At 39.3% G+C, this 22,486-nt stretch overlaps 1 protein-coding gene across 1 annotated transcript in view; it reads right to left on the bottom strand.

Moving 5' to 3' along the window:
- NOX4 (NADPH oxidase 4) overlaps positions 1-22,486 on the bottom strand; it is a 108,727-nt gene that overhangs the window by 19,374 nt on the left and 66,867 nt on the right. The window contains exon 14 of the mRNA XM_041483683.1: positions 2,211-2,330. Coding sequence (XP_041339617.1) covers positions 2,211-2,330 — 120 coding nt within the window. The remainder of the gene's footprint in view (positions 1-2,210; positions 2,331-22,486) is intronic.

The following is a 22,486-nucleotide window of genomic DNA, read 5'->3' as shown; positions in this document are numbered from 1 at the left end:
TTAGTTAACTGTTGACTTTTCAAACATGATTTCCTCCATCTCTTTCTGACTGCCTAGACTAAGACAAGCACTTAGGAAGGGTCACAGTCTGGTCAGATATGACAAGAGAACTATAAGCAGTAGCAAGGAAAATAAGTGCCTTTCACTATAAAAAGGGATAAAAGAGAAAAATGCAAGGCATTTTGTATTGAAATGCCCCAGTTCAGTAACAAAACACCACTCTTGGTGATGAAACACTGCATCCGGACAAAGAGACTGGACTGCAAGACTTCATCAAACAAGTCCAGCATAGATTTAAAATAGCACCCCAGACACATATGCCTGGGCCTACCTCCAGCAGGATATATTGTGCAGGAGAGGTGCAATCCCCCATTACAACCCCCATTTCTTGTGTGTTTCTGTGTTACACTGCCCATAACAGCCATTATTTACAGACTCATGTGCATAAAAGACTCTAGCTTTCCATAAAGTACATCATAATTTCTTAAAATAGGGCACAGGGTTCAACAGCTAAGTGGAGGGAAGGGCAGGGGCATGAATCAAATTATGTACATACAACAGGAAAGAAATGGAGCAGGAAACAAGATTTCAAGGACAGGCTTTGGATCTCTCCTAGACCTGAGTGTCCTTGACACAACAGGACTGGCCTGGCTGCTCTGCAAAGCTGGCACCATCAGACAGCTTGCATGTTCATACCTGCCAATATCTGCTTCCAAGCCAGGGCAAAGACACACACAGATCAGCCACTAAACCAGTGTCTTGTTGACGTTTAAATACTGAGGAGGGAAGCAGACTAAGACTGTTACTTTTCCTCGGAGTGATTCCCTTGTATATTGTACAGTGCGCAAGGGGAAGAGCAGCTAAAAAGGCAGATTATGGAATTAGCTTCTTGGAAGTTAATTTATGGCTTTATGCAGATAAATGGACATTGAAAAATCCTTTGGACACAACCATTTTCTTGCAGCATCTGTGAGAATTCTTACAGCCTCGGATAACACACATTAGAGGCAAACATCTAATTACCTGCTGCTGGCCCATCTTTGTGTTCCATGACATTTTTGCTAAACACTATCAGGGATAATCCATCACAAGGAAAACAGTCATTTTATCCACCTGAGCCCCAGGCTTTCAGCAAAAATGTACCCTGGTTTTGAGAAGGTGATCTGTATTCTCTCAAGAAAAGAAAATGAGGGAGCCCAAGATGGTTTTTGCGGGCTGCAGCATTATGAGACACAAAAGGCTAATAACTTTCAGTAGCACTCAGCACTTTCAGGTCCAGCCCAGTCTAAGGACAGAAGAATGTGTACACCACCTAAATTCCACACTTCACTTTGGAGCTAGAGCTGACCACTGGGATGCTCATCTTGCAAGGTGCATGTAAAGCCCTTCCAAGGCCAGCTGGCCTCTCAGCCTCTCAGGGAAGGTTTGCTGCTTTGGCTGGCTGTTTATGCTGGGCATTTGATACAGTGTGGGTGCATAACCTGTGACCGGAGCCCTTAACCAATAACTCTAGCAAATATAAATAAAATCGATAGCAATCATAAAAGGAAGCCTATTTCACATAGCATAAGATTTAAGGGGACCCATGCTGTCAATGTGACAGAAAAACAAGAGGTGAAAGGTTTAATCTGCATAGAATATCAAAGGCTTTACATTAAAATGAAATTTTAAAGTAGAGACAGAAACAAGGGAAAAATAGAAAAATGCATACCCAAAATTTAAACTTTTTAAATGGAGTTAAACATCTGCATACTACTTGAATTCAGATTGATCCCCTTCTATTAAATCCTCAAGCTTAGACATTTAAAAAGTCAAACCAGGAGAGCTGGTCCTGCATTTCCAGCAGAAGGATTGTCACAATTGTCTGACTCCCAACAACTGTTACAGAACACAGCCTCATCTACACTGGGACTGGGCGAACAAGTCCTGCTGAAGGGCTGTGACTAGATTAATCACAGGCTTGATTGGTGGCAGGATACAGAGGCTGGTGACACTGTCTCAGTTCAGGTGCATCTCTGCCACAACTCTTTGGGTTACAGAGCTGATATGAGAGGATTTATGACCTTTAGGGACATCTCAGTCTTCTACATCTTTTCAAGGAATTATTCACTTATGCCAGTGGAAGTTTTTTAAGACCCTCAAAGACTTTCTGACATGCACTGTTGCTGCAAACTGGGGCAAAATGGCTTTAAAGGCTTAAGCTCACTTACAGCAGTGTGTTGAGCACAGATGCAAATGGTGTAACCCCAATACCTCCAGCCACGCAGAGGCTGACCTCGTAGTTCAGGGATTCCTCAAAGGGACTTCCAAAAGGTCCATCCACATACACTCTGCATAAAGAGCAAAAAGCACACTTTTAGAGGAAGCTGTTAAGGTCAGACAAAGGTAAAGAAAAACAAGCTGGAATTAAAACCCTACAAAGAATTTGTTTTAAATTTTTATTAGTCTTCAGATGTGGAAGATGAAAATTTTTTTCCTGGAAAACTTTATGTGGACAAAATGAATGTACAGGTAAGAAAAACTGTTGCCTAAAATCTCTTGGCATGTTCCATGATTAGACAAGCTATTTTTTAATTGAACAAGTGGAGGTCACTAAGTTATGGCTTCCTGTTTTGTCTGGTGTTAGAGGGCAAAAAAAAGGGCACTAGAAACAATGACTTGGAGGGTCATATGTAGGAAATAAAGTAGTTTGGTTAGGCCTGCCTAGGAGGTTCATCTTATACACCTTTTCTGAAGAGGGAGCAAAACTGCTGAGTTCTTCCCCTTTGACTCATGTCTATCATTATTATTACCATTCTGTCCTCTTGATTTTAAAGATTATTTAGGAGATTGTGTCCCATTTACAACCCATTTTTAACACTTCAGATACTACTGGATAGTACATTGACTATAATTTAAAAGTCGGCTTTAGGTATTTTCAAAAGTTTGACAAGATCTTTCCTACAGTGCTGACAATCTGAGCACGGTCACCCATAGACAGCTTAAAATTTATGGGCTGTAAGATTTCATACAGTCCATTTTACCTATGGAAAACCAACTGCATATCTTACCTCAGTAACAGATTCATCTTTAGAAACTGCTACAAAGAGAACTTGAACGGGACATCTACTCAAGGCCTGCCCTGTGTATGAGTGACTCACTGGACCAGCAGGTTTGATTTAGGTAACCGCTGAACGCAGCCAAGTGTGGTGGGGCCAGCACTGTGCGCAGCAGCTCAGGGAACAGCATTTGCCCACAGGTCTGCTGACCAGGACCCAGCTATGGCCTGAGTCCACTAAGGAGCTCCAACACACATCAGTTTCATGCACACCCACTGGTGCTTATTGCACAACCAAGCTGCACATACTGCATGTCTAATGAAAGGGCCTAAGCTTCTCCTTTATAACAACAGCCAGAGAATTAAAGGCACAGAAGACATCTCCTTTCCCAGACAAAGCCTTCCAAAACTCATCTGATTAATTCCTTTGGAGGGCTGGATTTTAGCCATAACTTAAGTTCTCAGTCTGATCTCATTTCTTTTAGTTTTGTGGTCTGACCCTTGGCATCATCTTACCAGTCAAGACAACATCTTGTCTGGGTGTCTTTGGCCAATATGATCCTTTTTAGGAAATTTTTTCCAGACCTCTGCTATTGTTGCTTGATATGCCTCATATGTTAGGCTCCTTCTTCTGTGGTTGCTTAAATGAACACAGATAACTACCAACTTTCTGATGGATCTGAAGGATGATTCTTAACTATGTCCTGTCTTAAAAACTCCTTTCTTGGTGTCCTACCTAGAGAGAAAGGGAGAAGACACTGGCCCAGCCACAGACATCATCAGAAGGCATTGGAAATGTTTTTAAGCAACCAAATTTTATAACTAAGCCGTCTTCAACCTAAATTTGCTTACTCTTATTTCTGCATTTATAGTCTCTACCATATTCTACAAACATTCTCTTGGATAATCTCAAAGCTTTGCAATGTCAGATGCATTAGTTCCAGCATGATGGGAATATTAGAAAAACAAATTCACTCCTTACTTAGGACAGACATATTGTTTTACACAATGGAGCCAAGAAAAACTTAACCAGCCATGTGCATACAATGTAAACAGAACTTTAAGTATCTGCTCATTAAATGTTTCCTCTTACATAACACTTTATACCACATTTACTTAACCAGGCTTTATTTTCCACTAATGAAATGATACCACTGCTGATGTGGAGTGCAGCAGCAGCTGCTTTAAAAGATCTAAAAGTTGCACTGTTTGACAGAGTAAGGTAAAGGAACAGCTCTTATTTAAATAAGCAACAGGGGAAATGTTGAGAAGCAGGTTGTAACACTGACATAATCTGGTCCAAGGAATATTCTGAAAGAAGTCCACAAATATTATGGGTCTCAGATGTATATGTAACAGATGTAATAGAGATCTAATTTTGGGATGTCAGAGTATGTCAAAAACAAACAAACAAACAAACAAACAAAAGGAAAAAAAAAAAAACCAAACAACTGGATAACAAATAATCCTGTCATCCCTGGTCTACTTCATATACATGTTACCCTAAACAGCCCCACCTAGCTGGTGAAATCTATGGAATTGCTCCTAAAGGTATGAAGGGCAAAAGCACAGGCCTGAGGGAAATTCCTTACATTCTGGACAATGAGTATTAACTTTCCTTTGGATACACAAAGCTAAAGCCAATATTTTGAGTGAAAAACGCAACATAATGAAAAAAAAACAATCAAAGCATGTTTTTCCAGAAATTACCCCAGTGGATGTGACAACAGTTATTTATTGTAGGAGTGCCACTTAACATAACTGCACTACTTGAGGACTACCTGAATGTATGTGTGTATGTCTGATCTCAGAGGGATTAAGAAATTCCTGGAAAATCTGAGTGCCTCTGAATAATACTGACATGATCAGGAGTGGAAAAATGCAAAACTAGATCTGGTCAGCAGAAACCAGTCAAGCACAGTGCCTGCCAGAAATTCAAGAAACAACCTGCAATTAAATATGCATTTTGGTCAGAATGCTCCAGTTTGTGGTCCATTAGCCCCATCTGGCCTGCAAAATATTTCTATTTGCCCACTGTGTCTTCCTTTGAGGGAGTGAGGAGCAGTTGCTTGGACAGCAGATGCAACCAGAGAAGCCAAGGGCCTCCTGCTGTGTCTGCATGTGGTCCAGCACATAGCAGCCAGAAGTCACTGCTTCCAAGTGTGAAAAAGAGGAATGGGGGAGAACCTGGAGAAATATTGCTACTGTGTTAGCCCACTCCACCAGACTGCCTGAAAAGACTGATTCCAAGCATAAGATGATCTCCCTAGAAGATTTTGCTGGAGGTCATAAACATGCACTATTTAATCCCATTTTGCTACCAGGATAATTTATAACTGAGACAAATGTGACCCTGATCCCTTAATGGCAGTGGTCATTTATCCTTTTCTTATTCAAGCCAGTGGAAGAAACCTCTTGATGCCATATCAAATGGCACAGGGTTGAACAGAGCAGTGATTCAGTCACAGACTTCTGCAGAGATTATGCAATTTTTGTTTCCTGTCAACATGTTCCTCCTTTCATTTGGTAGGACAGAAAACTTTTGCATAAATTCAGTTCATTATTGAAAATGAAATATCACAGCGCTCAATAAAAAGGCAAGGGGGGTAAGATGACTTTACACTTCTTGAGCTGTGGCCCAGTTATATCACACTACCAGCTATGCTCTCCTATCCTCCCAACTTTTATTTAATTAACATGAAGGAAGGGAATGGAATTTTACTTGAAGTTTAGAAATTCCCCCTTCAGGCAAACTTATTCAAATAACAAGTTGTTCTTTTCACATGTATTTACTTCCAGTCTTAGGAGTGCTCTTGCTTATTATTGTGGCACAATTTTTTAGCTCAGATAGAGAAAAAAAAGCTCTTAAAAATAGAATACATCACAAAAAATAGCAGAACACATTATTAAAAAGCATCTTACAGATATTTTCTATTTAAAGCACACTTCCATTCTACAGTGCAGTGGTACCAAAATAGCCCAACAAGCACTAAACCAGCTTGTTCCAATGCTGGGCAATGCTACTGCACTAACATGGGGCTGCCCTTAAACTGTCTCAGGGACACAGGCAGCTGTACTGTTTTTGAGATCCAAGTCATTATTTTCCATAAGGAGCTGCATAGTGATGTGTGGAGATACTGCTCACTCCTCTTGGACTTGGCTCTCAGTGCCATGCCTTACTTCAGGTTGTAGGAGCCCTTAGAAAAGATAATGCTTTGATTGTACTTCACAACCCAACAGTAAATTATGTCATCACTTTTTTTTACTAGGCTCTCTGGGACTGTAAGACATTATCTGGGATATTAGTGCAATAACAGATGGATAGGAGAGTTAAATCAAGAGCTCGTAGGAAATTTTAATTAAAGCAGAATCATCATCTGCAAGCTGAACAAAATGCTTGGATACAAAGTACTGCACAGAGCACAAAAAGTGAAATCTTAGTCTGACTGAGGTTTCAGGCAAAGCTCTTACCAATGTCAAATGAAGGATTTAAACCAGCAGCATGAGATTTTATATCCTTGGTATTCAGTTCTTACTAAGATGCACATGTAGGTATCTTTGTGTGAGGACACAAAGTTCTGGATACAGACACAAGACACAGTCAATAAAGTAATGGAGCTGAATTCCTGATTCCTTAGGAAAACATCATTGACATTCTCCAAAATCATAATAAAATCAACTGAACAACTCTTCTCCCATGTTTGTTCTTCTCTTGTACTTGTCCTACCAAAACCACATCTCAGTACTGATGGATTCAGCCTGAGAACTCCAAGGAACTGACTGTCTGATGGCTGAAGTTTCCTTATGTTCTTCTGCTGCTTTAACTCTGCTGCACCAGAGAGATGCAATAATCTCTCTCTGATAACCCACATTATCAGCTTCCACCCCCACATGACAAACATTCAAACAAGTGCCTCCATGTTCCTCCCACACTTTCCTTCATGCCTAGGAGGGAATCACAGTAAACATCTGCAGAGCTATTTCATTATCTCCCTTCAAATTCCTTCTTAAGACTCCTCTTTCCTCTGATATCTAAAAAAACAGGCTCCTGATGTGCTCACTGTAGCTCAGTCATATTCTGGATCAGTACTGTCTCCTGTTTCCCTGAATGTTGCTGTCTGATTGTATCCATCTGTTGTCTGCTGTTTCTCCAGTTTAAGTTGGTTTGTCTCTCTGCTGTGTGGCTCTGTCTATCAGAATGGCCTCCTGACACATAACTCCTTCTTCAGGGCATCAGCATAACAGAGATCACAGAAGGATTGCTAGAAGCCATCCAAATCTGAAACTTGTATCAGAGACAATCTTTCACAGTCTGCAGAAAGCAAAACAGACTACTGCACTGTTCTAGAACAGTTTGGAGTCCACGGCTGAATTCACATTTTTCAGTAAAAGCCTAGCTACAACAAATGATGTGATTTTTCAAAGAAGCTGCATTTACTACTATCAAAGATTTTAAAATATTTTCTGCAGCAAAAAATCAAGACAGCCACTTTATTTTATGATGTCAACATACAATACTTCACGACATTATTTAAGCCCCAATTTAAATGTGCACACTCTGACACTATTTTACCAGAGGGATTGTGATTATTGACAGCATTTCAGTACCAACAGCCTTTTACAAAAGAACCACTAGTGAACAAAGCATGCCATCCATGGTTTTTATGGATTTCCAAAACTACAACAGCTTTTCAAGGTTTAAAAATGTCACAAAATGTGACATCTGGCATGTGTGATCAGAGATTCCCATGTGTTCTCCTGACACTGTGAAGGATGATGTTTCTATTAAAGCAATCAGCAGCCCCTTACACAAGTAAGCTTGCAAAACCCAGTGGGTCCAATTAAATTTATATACAGTTTTGTGCAAGATTGCAAAGAGTTATGATTCTAATTCAGGTTTCATTAGCCATCCTCTCCTGATTTTTTTAAACTGCTTGAGTTTAATTTCCCATTGATTATTCACCTTTTTTTTCCCTTTTGACTTCAAACATATTCTTACAGTATGCACTAGAACTTGCAGAAGTTTCCTTGTCTTTTCTACTGAAGCTGATTCCTTGATCAGCTAGTGAAATATCTGATTATAAAGACATGGATGGCTCAAAAAACTATAGAATCATTTAGCACCAAATTTTCTTCAAATAGCAACCTGCTAAATTATTAATGTTTTTAGAATCCTGTAAGAACCATCACTTTTGGTACATCTCATTCCATTTATTTCTCTCTGACCTAGGCAAAACAAAACAAAATCATCTTTTTTCAGCTTTTTTTCAGCTCTCAAGGGCCCAGAGGTAACTAAAGGGCCCAGAGGTAACTAAAGAAGAATTTCCAGCTCTACAACATCCTTAGCAAGAGGAAGTATGTTGAAGGCATGATGATAAGGGTAAGAAAGTGGAACAGCTGATCAGCACCCATATTTTGATGGATAATGCTCCTCCTGTAAATCACAAACTGAGATTCTATGACACACAGTGCTGGTTCAAGAAGTTTCCACTGGAGTGGGCTGGAACACTAGAGCAGCAAAAGTTGTACAATTACCTTTTGAGAGCTGGTCTTGCAACAGAGGAGTGAAGAAGAGAAGAAGAAAAGAATCTCCTAACTATGAAGGAGAAGTTCAACTAACATGGAGATTGAACTACCACTGATGGCAAGAGAGAACAGACTTGCACCTCTGATGGACACTCTCACAAACACGGTCTTCCTTGTTCATGACTCCCACAGCAATCAGAAAACAACCACTCAGACCAAGTTAGTTTCCCTAAAAACTGAATAAAATTATCTAAATATTGCTTGGAAGTATTTATGGAGAACCCATATTTCTGACTACTCATTGCTGACTATTACAGGAGAGAAGCAACAGTTTACACCATTCTCCTACTCCATTAAAAAGGTCTGTAAAATCACTATGAGAACTACAATCAAATATAATTATAAACCAAAGCAACTTTGTTCTCTGAAAGAACATGTACTTTCTGTACCAAATTTTTGGGTCAATATTCTTAATTAATGTCACATTAATTCTTCTCCATGGCAACCTTTTTAAGGTCATTTTTACAAAATGTTCTCAAAATGTACTTCTTTGATTAAATAACACACAATTTCATTTTATTATAATAAGAAATCCCATCGTACACCTTTTTCTTTATCAATTTCAATTTCTATTTTATAAAGTGCCTTTCCTCTCTATAAACTCGTGTCCTACTAATTTTGCCTGAGGTAACCAAGAAAAATGTAATGACTGCACCACCTATTGCATCTCGCTTTTTGAAAATTTATTTCTTACATCGTTAAGTGATAAAATGCTGCAGACCAGCAACCACAATGTGGAATGTGCTGGCCATATTTCTCCACAACCCATTCACCAACACAGTAGTTATCTGCTTATCTCACTGCAAACTGTATTTCTGCTTTAGAGTAATCCATGTGCATATTTGATCTTTGGTCTCTTTCAATATTTACAGGAAGTAAATTTTACTTATTTACAGCAAGCTTTTTGTTGCCTTTACTGCTGCCTTTGGTGGTCCTCTCAGAGAGGTGACAGATGGCATGGAAGTAGTGCCAATATTAGTCCTCTTCCTCGCTTGGTAAATGATACTACTGAGACAAGGATATCCCATGTCTCCACACCAGTGGAAATACCTGCAGCATCAGTTTCTGTAGAAGCCTGGAAGGCAAGGTGGCTAATGTTCATGTTGCAAACAGCAACAGCTGGATGGATAGCTGTGGAGCCAAACAAGGACTGTTGGTAGCAACAGCCAAGCATTGTTTGCATTAACACACTGTGAGAAAGAACAGGATGTGGCTGCAGAAGGGGCCATACAGATGCAGGGCAGCACTCTCCTGGGACAAACATTCTTGTTCTGGCTCCTGCAGAAGAGCACAACACAGTGCAGCACAAGTGCAAGAGTGAGGTCAAAAAGCAGGAATGGAATGTAGGCGGGGATTAAGACCACCACACTTTCCATACTGATGCACATTGATGCAACCCCATTGCAGATTTCAGATGTTGTTTCAAGTTTTTTATATCTCTAATTATTATATATTAACCAGTACTGTAAGTGTAATGCATTTCTCTCAAGCCAGGGTTTGCGTATTTTCCATTGAAGTAAGAATGGGAGAACTACATGGGAGTTTAGGACTCAGGAAAGCCTGACAGTACATATGTGAGTTTCACACCCCTGGCAGCTCCTTTTCAGTTACAAATATACTCAGGAGACATATTATACCAAAGAGCAAAATACTTCTTTGGATAGAGTAGGCTGGGGAAAAAGAAGACCACTCTAGTTGAACATCCACACTGACGTAGGCTTTCCCAGCCAAGCTCCAGTATACCTTAGGGAAGGGGAAAGAAAAGTTGGCTTCTGCTGACAAATCACAAGGATGACAAAGCACAGGATTTAAAATCCTAGCTAGGTATCTGCAGAAACAAAAGGAGAGGAGAGAAGCAGCTGACTGAAGTGCTGGCAGATATAGCTGGCAGCAGATCAATCTAAAGACAAGGACGGACCTATCACAGTTCTCTCCAAAGTCAGCCTGCTCAGGCTCTCTGGACTGGATTAAGTAGAGACAAAGAATTCAAAATTAAAAGAATATGAATTAAAAACACAGCAAGGCAAATCCCACAACAAATTCTGCAGTTGGAATGAAGCAGTTGCTCCTGCAATAAAATGGAATTGTCAATACCTGTTAAATCTAAACACAAATATGCTACCTAAAATGTAATACAACCCCTAGAAAAATTTGCCATGTCTCACTGCCAACTCTTTCCTGTCTTAGGGCTTACATTGGGTAAACAAAGTGACTTTGTCCAGTCACAAGCCCATCTTTTATCTGGAAAACTCCCTTTTTAAAATAATGCCTCTCCTGGCTACATTTCCTTTAAGGAAAGATGCTCTCCATGAGTTTCACATCTTCTACAGGCCAGTGACTGTGCCTATAGAACTAGGTTTCCTTCGGGACAGCTTCATGAAGCAAATCATTATTGCCTTGGGGTCTGTAAAATATCTTTGCTTGAATTTAGCTGCCAGAAAGCCTAGAAAGAAATTGTCTAAATATGCCTCTGACAGTTGAAGAGAGAGGTCTGCAAGATAGTGATAATGCAACTTCAGATGGCTTCCAGATGTTCAGTGATGGTCAGACGAGCTCATTTCCTTAGGCAGAGAGACTCTTATCTGGAAGGGGATACAGACAACTAGCAAGGCCAAAATGTAAAGAAAGAACACCTGACCAGCAGTAGACTGAACCATACACAGTTGGAATAAAATGATCCTCAGACTAAGGATGAGATCACCCAACTTGGAGCAGGAATTTCTGAAGTCAACAGAAGCCTACAGATGAGTCTGCACATAGATTCATTGGCAGAAGCTTATCATCTACCAGAAAATATACTGCATTACATCACAGATGAGCTCAATGAAGTCCTGACTATCTTGACCTCCTCTTTGTTTTTCTCTGACTATGCTCCAACTTCTTATTTCCAGTTCTGTTTTTCAGAGTGAATGGCCTATTATTGTCTGCAGTGTTCCAGCTTCAGTCCTGCCAAGGCCCTGTATAATGACATTATTATTCATAGGTGGCAGTGTCATTGCTATTACCTTTCTAGCCATACAAAGATGCCTCTGTGCAGCTGCCTTGGGTTATTCAAAATAAAGAAATTTTTATCTCTTGAATTTTTACATTCCTTCAAGCTCTTACCTATGTGCTCATATTAACAGAGCCTTACGTTTTAGCATTTCTCTACGAGTTATATTTAAGAAGCTTACAGAGAACAGGTGATCCCAAACAAAACAGGTGAGTGACTTGGTGAGAGACAGAGAGATACGGGACTAGTGTTTAATTACTGCAAATACATAATTCTTTTCTTACCTAACCCTTCCCACCTCACTTTTCACTTTTCCTGAGGTCTACAACCCACTGGGTGTGAGACACTGCTGCAGGACAAGGTGACTGAATACAACAGAAGCTGGCCATCACAGCAGAATGAACACCTCTGGCACAGAGTCAGGGTCTAAGCCAAAGGAGCCTCTCCTGCAGGTTCAGTATCAGCTCCTATTGACCAGGGCCCCTAAAGCTGCTGTGCATATACACAGAAAAACACCACTGCGTGTGACTGGTCTTGTAATTATACACAACAACTCATGACACGTCAGACTTCTTGCACGAAATCAGTGTCCTGCACCTCCACACTGATCCCCATCATGATTGTCATCATTGTGAGATGCAGATCCCAGGATTGTGTCTCAGGTCTAATCTGAAAGGACAGTATTGACCAGTCAGAGAGGAGAAGAAGTTCACACTTTTAATCCCATCTCTCTCATGCTTATCCACTGTCCTTTCCAGAATGTCACCTACATCCTGAGTTAATGCTCTTTGTTTTGGTGAAACCAGAAAGCAACATGTTCTCAGGACTCTCCTCCATGAGACCGGGTTTAATTTCAGTTTAATTAGCTTAATGCTTAAGTTTACTTGAGGCTGCACCTCAAATCCTGTGTTCAGTTTTGGGTCCCCCATTGCAAGAAAGACATTGAGTTGCTGGAATGAGGCCAGACTGACAAGGGCAATGAAGCTGATGAAGGGTCTGGAGTAAGTCCTATGAGGAGTGACCGAGGGAGCTGGGGCTCTTTAGCCTGGAGAAAAGGAAGCACAGGAGGGACCTTATCACTCTCTACAACTGCCTGAAAGGAGGCTGTAGCCAGAGTCTCCTCCCAGGCAACCAGCGACAGAACAAAAGGACATGGACTCAAACTGTGCCAGGGGAGGTTCAGGTTGGATATGAGGAAGAATATTTTCACTGAAAGGGTGGTTAAACATTGGTGACATCCAGTCACAGTCTCTGGAAGCGTTCAAAAAATGAAAGTATAAGGCACTGCAATAGTAGAATAGCTAATTGACTTAGTGATGTTTGGTCACAGGTTGGACTCAATAATCTTGGAGGTTTTGTTCCAACCTTAATGATTGTGTGATTCTAACATTTCACACTTTAATACACACAGACAAAAGGCTGTTATAAAGTATAAGCCTAACAATTTCCCCACCCCATGTCAGTCTTTCTTATTCAATAATTTCTCTTTTGATGAACTGTCTGACATTTCTGCCTATTGCAACCCATCTTCATTTTCCTTCACCCAACTCCTAAAATTTGCCAGATGATTCAGAAATTTTATTCCATCTGCTCTGATATACACTATCCTCCCTGGTCCAATATCATCCAAAGTTTTAATTAACTTGGTGTTTACATCTCCCTTCTTATCATTCATTATTTGATATATTGAAAGAACACATCCCAAGATGAATTGCTCCCTATTTATACCTTACTCATTTTAAAGCGCTCTGCTTAAGAACTATTTGCTGCTTCCCACCTGTCACATTGACTTTTTCTTCATTTAATACACTGTGCTATATTCTTATCTACATAATACTTTGCTGAATTCTCTATTGAAAAAAACATCTGATTCCGATACAAAACAAATGGCAAAAATGTCACTGAACTACATGATACTAGAATTTACTTCTGCAGGAGTAAAAGGTGTATTATCAGGCAGAAATACACTATAAAAAGTAAATTAGCTTTAGTGGAACAGCTTTTTTTTCCATTTATCCTGCTATGGCACCTATGATGCAGGTAGACAACAAGACATGGGAAGTACAGACTGGATGCAATTCCAGTCCTCTAGGTTCTGTGTATCTACTAAACCTCATCTTTGTAAGACTTCACTCTTTATCCATCAGCTCTGATCAGTGATTTAGGTGTTCCACATATCACTTAGTTTGCTTCTGTTTAAGGATTCCACTAACAGCTGTATTTTAAACAAATTGTAAAGGTAAAATTGGACAAACAGATTAATACTTTCTGGTTGTTCCTCTCTGAGATTCTGAAAACTGCATTAGTGTTTTTCCTAATGGCTGCATATATCAACCATTCACTAAACCACCACTGAACATTTCTAACATCACCTCAACTACTGTGAAAGTGCCTAAAGATCCCTAATCAAAAGGTACTTCCCCCTTGGTGTAGGAACTTTACAAAGAGGAAAAAGAGAAAGGAGGAATGCAGCAGCTTAGATGCTGTGCTGGGATCAACCCAGTCTCTGTCATACCTTTCTTAGGAGAACTTGAGCAAGTCAGCTTGACACTGTGACAGTATCTACCTGTTAGACAGAAATAGTTGTATTTCTCAGACAGAGACAAGCATTGCAAAAATGACTTCATTAAAAGTTTGTGAGGCCCATAAATACCCTGTAATGGTGGTCATAAATTTCATCAATAAATGGATCACAATCTTTAATGAGCAAGTAAAAGGAAAGGAGTACAACATTACATAAAGGAGTGTTTCTAGATATTTGTTGTTTTATGGTTTCCACCTGTCCAACTGATGGCTTTTATCTTCAGATCTGACCTGACAGTTTAAAAAAAGGTAAGCAATAGCTTCATGTCTCATTGGAGAAGCCTTGCCAAGACAAACAAATTAAAGAAAGGGTAAAGATGACTGGATAAAGCCACCATCCTTGTTATCTCCTTCTTAATCCTATTTCATCAGTTTAGCTAACCTTAGATGACAGTGTTCAAACACCTGAGTGCCCAGAGGGGTTTTTAACACAAGTGGCCCAATGACAATAAAACCATACATGACTTAGAATTACTTTTCATATATATATATTTTTGTGAAGCAGTTTTAATTATAATTTCCTTTGAAAATTCATTCTTCAAGGAACCTTTAGTACAGAGATAAACAGACCCCAGACTCTGCAAAACAGAGATATTTTTGGTTTATTAATAGATGCTAAATATCTCAGTCATGAGTCTTCTTGCTGGATATCATAAAAAGGATAGAACAAGGGAACAAGCTAAACTTAATTGGCTCATAATTGCCAAAACATTTCTACATGGTGCACATGCTATTCACTGGTGCCAGAATCTGAGTGCAGGGCCAAATAACTAAAAACAAAGTTAAATTGGTAAGGGGGGTGCCTCCAACCACAAACAGCTGGAATAGCCAATGCAGACATAAATGGATTTCTTAAATTCAAGTGGTGCTTTTAAGAGCTGCCTGCAGCCAACATGCTCTATTTTGCTATTAAATTAATTGAGAGAGACTGATCAGATTTTGATAGCTCCTATTTGCATGGCTCCTTTAAAGTGGATTCCTTAATGGTACTGCAAATACACACCAATAAAAAAAGTTAACCATCAACCATTGCATCCAGTTACTGCCATCTAACAAAAGAAAGGCAAACTGTATACAGATGCACACTAACTATGCTCTCAGACAGCGAGGCACAGCTACACATGGAGCAGTGGAAAATTCCCCATCTCAAGGGAAACTAGGAACTAGGGAACTAGGAAAGTTACCCATCTCAGCTTCTGCTGACTCTGAAAAGAGGGAAGCAGGGACTGAGCTTCAGGGACAACCATTCTGCTGCACTTAGACCTTGGAATTAAGATGTTCAAATGCTAATGGAACCATGTGTGAAAGAAGACTTGCAGATGCTAAACTCAGCCTGTTCTCACATCAGGAGACACCAATTCACAAATAAATGAACAAGACATTCCTTCAACCCTCCTTCCTAGTACAAAACAGAGGGAGATGAGGTTGTCCATCAATACCAACATGGCTTGCCTGTCACAGAAGAGCAGTGCCCAGACGCTCTCATTACAGCCTGTGTCACTGAACAAGCTCATTACATTTTGCTCTGCTGATCCCACAGGGCAAACCTGTTCTGTTGAACTAAGGAATCTTTCTCCATGTAACATATGGACTGTGCACAAAACAGAAAGTTACATCTGACCTTCCCTTCCCTTCCCTTCCCTTCCCTTCCCTTCCCTTCCCTTCCCTTCCCTTCCCTTCCCTCTATTCAACAAACAAACTATATTAGAGGTTTTTTTTTTTCTCTTTGCTTCAGTTCAGCAGCCATATCTGACATATGTGAGTTGATGCAGAATTTCATGTTGTCTCCTTGAAATAAAACAGGGCTGACAGTGGGGTTGGCATGTAACAACTGCCCTTCACAGAAAGTCTGCTCTTTCTGGATGGAAAGTAGCACAGCATTTCACTCTGGCATAACTTAAATATGTAACCAATGAGTATTACATGGGTTACAGACTAGCAGTGATCTTTCAGGACAGCAGCACTCAGAAACACTGGCATTGAATTGCTGACAATGAATTGCTCACTGCACACCCTAATAAATAGATTTTAGTACTTTCTAGTCTTTCTTCCAACTTATATTAAAAAATTACGGAAAGCCTGGGTTCGGTTCACAACTCCAGAGTTTACTTTATACCAGCTTGAATGAAGTGCCAGTATCCTAGATTTGAGGAAAGTGAGTGGGATCTCTCCAACGCACTTCAAACTCTTACTCATGGAGTGACGTTCTGAAATCTGAGAGATGGTTCCTTGAAAACTGCAGTGGCAGGAGATACTCTTGGTGTATTGCTAAAATGTTTGGGCATCTTGACGATGCCCAAACAGCCAGAACATCAGGTTTGTGACTCCTTCACAAGATAACATTACATCAACATGATTTACTTTGTCCAAGATGAAGCACGGGAAAATGGATGGCTCGGTTCTGCTACCCGTTCTTTGCTTATTCTGGTAAACAAGTACCATTTGATGGAGAAATTGTTAACAGCCACTTCCACTGCTGTATTTTCCTAACAACATTACGAAATAAGGCACAGGAAAAAAAAAAAGTAAAAATAGCTTTCTATTCTAAAGACTTTCAAAAAAAGTCTTTTGAGAAGGGATGCAAATGCTTCATTTGGAAGAAATCACTGTATATGCATGTCTGCATTTCAAATATTATTTAGGAAACTTCAGCAATCCATGCAAGTAAAAGAAAAAATTAATCTATTGTAAGAGTTTCAGAACTGGTTCAATATAATAAAAATATTCAATCTGTTCAGGTGATTTGTCTAAAAGGAACTAATTAAACCTGAAGAATATTAGAAATCACCAACACTAATGTACCTAGAAAACGTATTTTAATCTTGAAGACACGGTATATAGTGAGTGGAAATACAAAGCTGTAATATCCTTATGAAACATCATGATGCACCATGCAGAGGGAAAACAAGACCTTGGAAACTCTCAAGCATTTTGCTTTCATAAGACCTTTTGAGTATTTTTTGAAACCAGAGAGAATACAGAGAACACTTTTAATAAAGGTTATCATTTTCATACTAGTGAAGCAGACCTGAGGTAAGAGGACTGACCATGATGCTGTGGGAGTTTTTGGAGTAGGCAGCAATTTTGCTTTACAGAAGCTCCCAGGGGAATGAGAAAGTTTCAAATGTTTGATTTCAAATGAGAATTTGATTCTACATGACTTTCAACCCCACACAAATTTAATTTAAACCTTGTTTTATAAAGATACCTTGACAGCAGTGGATAATTAAGACATAAAGCAAAGCATTATATGAAAGTTATTAGGCTCTAAAGCAAATGATTTTCATACCTTTTCTTTCTGGTTGGTGCCTATAATACACCTTCTCTCATTAATTTACGGGAAGAAAAAATGTCACCACATGCTTGATACAACAGAAACGCATCATTAATCACCTCACTTGAAACACGTGATGCCTCACGTTAGGTGCAAATGCTTAGACTAATAATTTTCTGCAAACGTGTAACCCACAAGATTCTTCTACTAAAAAAACAACAACCAGGGACTCTGAATATTACCAAATTTATCTTCACCATCCAACAAATCAGTATATACCTTCTATTCAAACAGCTTTTGTGTTTGGACTTATCTACTTTAGTCTCCAACGCTGTTTGTGAGCAGCCTCAGCCAGCTGATTAGGCAACACTCAGAAAGGATTTGGCAGCTAGTATCATGGGCTTTTGCAGTCCTGCAGCTGCTAACAATATTTTCCAGCTGCTAGCTGTCTGGACATTCAAAAGCACTTGTGGTTCTTTCAAACCACTTGACAAGGTCACAGAAGAAGTTTCCTTGGGGCTAGGCTTGGCCCACTGGGCACTATCAACCAGCAGACAACTCCTGTCCTCATGACTGAGGATAATTAACATCTATAATAACATACTATAGGATGAGACAGCTTTTCCACCACTGCCAATTTTTACAACTTCATAGATCTGAGCTAAGCTCTAGCCCAGATGTTGAGACAGCTTCCTCCATTAAATGGGGCTGACGTGTATATTTGGGGATGCTCAATTCAGGGTGGTCCTCTTGGCATCCCACAGCCCAGGTCTCTTATATATTTCTCTGAAGAGACAGGGAATGGCTATGGCATATTAGATCAACATGGGCCTGCTGCTGCCTCTGATTGTCACCAAGAGTTTGAAGGCCAACGTTTCATGAAAAAGAAATGTGAATTGTGTCCCTCTCATATAGATTAAAGGGCCTGGCACTCACCACTCCACCAGTGCCACACACCAAAAGGCTACTAAAACTTAAACCCAGACTCATGCCCTGAAAAGAACAAACCATACTTGCCCATTTTATGCAAAACCAGAACACTAACAGTCTCCTTTGTCTTGAATGTTTGTGCTTTCCATTCGTCTGCAGTGTTAAAGCATGAAGAGACACTTGTGATATGCATGAAATGCTTATCTGACACTTTACCTGCATCTTCAAACCTATTTGGCAAGTGGCCAGAATTGCAATGAATATTGATAAATTTCTACCATTGTTAAAGACCAGGAAGTACATTTATGGCTTATGTCTTACATGAAACACAAAGGATAACATGGCAGACAGCTTTTTCTTTTTCCTCCAAATGTTTAGGGGCATATCATAGTCCATTTTGCCCCTTACTATAGCTGGAATATTTCTTTTCTCCCTTTTCCACCAAGACTTACTAACAAAACACCAATCAAAGATGTTGCCTCCTTTAACAGTTTATATGAAAGAAAACAGCTTTGGGGTCCCTCACTGAAAGAATGGGGCCAAAAATAAAAATGCTAATGTGCAGGGAGGCGTATAGGAGTGAATGAATGATGCTTCCCCCTTTTATTCAGTCACATGGAACCACAGAACCACTGAGTTGTTGGAGTTGGAAGGATCCCCTGTAGGTGATCAAGTTCAACCCCTGCCTCGAGTAGGTAGCACAGGACTGCTGCATCCAGGAGGAAATTACTACTGTCAACAACCAAAACTCCTTCGCACTTGTTTCTCTTCCTTTCCAGAGGCTGGTGCTTGGATTTCTGTAACTATGGTAATTGTGAAACTACTTTTTTTAAACTGATATAAACCATTATTTTTAAAACTGTGATAAAATTGGATATAAGGGCGGAAGGAATCATTTTAACTATCTTACATAATGAATCAAAGAACCTCACTAACACTTTCAGCATGAAACTACTATAACTTGTGTTTGAGTTGGGGGATTACCACAATGTTTTGTATGGAACAGTTCATGCCTGATAATGAGCCACAACTTTGCTATGACAAACAGGTAAGTTCAAGTAGCATCTAGAATGTTTGCGACTGAAAAGAGAATATGTATGCACACAGAGCTTCAGTTTTGCACGTATGTTGCTGCACAAATCTCTTCTTTCTTCCCCCCCCCTGCCCCGCCCCATATCTTTCTACCTAGAAAGATTTTTACTTGTGCCTTAGATTTCAGGTCTGAGCCCTGTTGAAACTAGCAGCAAAATTCCCCTTCATATTAAAGGGATTGGTTCACTCTGTGCTGTTGTTACATGAACTCGAGGCTGCTGGAAACAGAACAAAAGTGTCTTTATTTTGCAAGTTACTGCAGCACTGTACTGTTACTCTGCACACATGTAGCCTATGTCTTGAGGAATTTATGACCCATATCTTACTTTAATGTGTAGTCCTAATATTTCAAGATACTGATTTGGTCCAATTTGATATTATCTGGATGGGTCCACACGAGTTCTTTGTAGAATCTGAGCTCAAATTTGTAATGCACAGTATTAATTACTGTCCTCTTTCTGTTTTCATCTCAGTTTCAAAAAAATTTAGATCCAATACTTGCATTTGTACTCCTGTAACATGATTGCTGTTTTCAATGAACAGCTACCAGCTACCTCACTGATACTGTTCTTTCCAATTCGTAAAAACCCCTAATGACACAAAAATTACTTAGAATTAAGGTTTTATTGGCATGGAGCTCAGCCTTGCACTGGTTTGTAAACGCCACAGAATAAGGTGTTATCGTTGTAAAAAGTCACATTAAAAATAATTTTAAAAAGAAAAATAATGAAAAAAGGTACAAAATCCCAACCTCCTAGAAATATTCTTTTCAAACAGCTTGAATTTCTTTTAAAGGTCATTGCAGATTCTTAAGCAGGTCTTTTTCTTAATCAAGTCATCAAAGTCTCTTTTTTAATCAAGTAATCAAAATTCTCTGAAACTCAGGTTTCTGAGGACACAGACTGATGATGAAATAGTTTGCTTCTAGCCTGCATTTTGAAATAAATCTTGGAGCATTTCAAAACCAGTAATTTTCATGCTTCATATACAGTGCTACACAAAGCACTTAAAGTGCTTGTGTGGGCACTTCTGAAAGGCTCCATCACTTGGCACCTCCCCATCGGATTTCAGCAATATGGGCAGGCCACATGTTTTTGCAGTGGGAAACAGGATAGATGTTATTTCAGATGACAGCCAACTGCACACAACTGAAAGGACTGTGGAAGACCTGATTTCTATTTCTGGTCTCATCCCAAGGAGAATTGTTCCTAGATGATGCTGGTAAATCACATCAGAGTCCCATGCCTCAGATTTTCCTCTGTAACAAGAGGACATCTTTTGTAAAGCACTTCACAGGAAGCCTTTAATAGAAAACCACTCCTTTAAAGTTCTCCACCTCTTTTTAAAATTAAAAATCTCCTTGCCTTTGCAATGAAGACTCAGTGATGAACACATAGGTCATGATTTTTTCCCTTGAAGAACATCAGGGAAGATGTTGCCTTTGTTTCTAATGCAAACGGAACTGGGTTTCTAGGCCATGCTCTGCTAGCTGCTCTCATGCTTGTTTCAATCTGTGATTCAAGGGAATCTCAGTGGATGCACTGACTGAGAAGCATCACTTCCAGCAGCCATATCTCACTACTTTCTTGAGTTAGACACAAATTATTTTCCTCTAAAAAGAGAAGTGGTCTCAAGACAGCTGAAAACAAGACATATGTTTTATTCCTGGGGTATTATTTATGAAATTTTATCTGTTTCTTGGCTCAGATCTCAAGCTGTAGGAAATTGCCACACACCCATTACAGATCCATTATCATTAAAATAAATAATTGGGAACCAGAAGGCACAATGGTTTAGGGAGGGCACTAACTTTCTGCCGTCTATTTGTCTAGACTTCTCCATGATGAGAATTGAATAACACCATTTAGCTCATTGTTTGAGCTGAAACTTCTCAGCAGCTTTTCAAAGGTGAGCTTCACAAATATGTATTTGAAAATACATACATATAGATAAATATCAAGATCCTGTATTTTCTGGGATTTTTCGTGATGTGAAAATTAGCAGCATGTACATACACAAGAAGACTACCTTAATTTACGTAAATATATGCAAAAGAATGGTCTCTAACTTTATGACTGATGGAAAGTAAATGCATTTGGAATATTATTTCATCATACCTGCTAGGTTCTAAGTTCATTTCTTTCTCCAGAATTCCATTAAAATAATAAGATTTATTTCTTACGCAGCCAAATTTATGAGTTTAGATTGTCTCCCTATTTGACTATAAAGAAGTGCTGTTATTTCTCTAGGTGCACGTTATGGAAACAGTCACCAAAACACTGCTTTTCTTCATTCCTGCTTCTTTTTTTTTTCTTTTTTCTTTTTTTTTTTTTTTTTTTTTTTTTGTGTGTGTGTGTGTTTTTGTTTATTTTGTTTTATTTTAAAAATAAGTGTGAAAACTTTTGAAAGGTTTTAAGATTTTGGGAGAGAGACCTCTTTAGCAAGCCTTACCCTGAAAGAAATTACTATATATTTTATTCAAGAGAAGGGCAAGTTTTAAACTGATCTCCACCCTTTTGTATGGAGGTATCATTTCAGATGGTACAGGACCTTCTTCTTCAGCAGAAAATGGTACAGTGAGATGGCAGAAACTAGAAACCAAAGTTAAAAATTTATCACAGGTGAAGTAACTGACAACTGAAACAAGCTGATCTAAAGGCTTGTGAGTTTTCCAGTTTTTAACATCTCAATTTGATTCTAAATTCCTTCTCTGGCTGAATGAAAAACTTGCTGCAGGGATTATCATTAATGCTCTATGGCTTATGTTAAGAAGGGACTCAAATTAGCTGGAACATAACCGCTCCTTCTGTTCTTAAAATCTGTGAATCACCCAAAAACTTTTTTATCAAACCCACAGAAGATAAGAGTGAAGACTGCAAGTATTTCTGAAGGGAAAAAAAAAAAAGAAGCAAATAATCCTTCTAAAAAACCCCACACATTTATATGAGGATTTCAGCACTAACTTGAAAATATAAAGTATGGCTGAACTGTC

The sequence above is a fragment of the Pyrgilauda ruficollis genome, unplaced genomic scaffold (genome assembly GCF_017590135.1).
Source record: "Pyrgilauda ruficollis isolate IOZ18807 unplaced genomic scaffold, ASM1759013v1 scaffold60, whole genome shotgun sequence".
Taxonomy (NCBI): Eukaryota; Metazoa; Chordata; class Aves; order Passeriformes; family Passeridae; genus Pyrgilauda; species Pyrgilauda ruficollis.
Note: the sequence above shows the minus strand (reverse complement) of the source record. Positions and strands in the feature narration are given on the sequence as shown.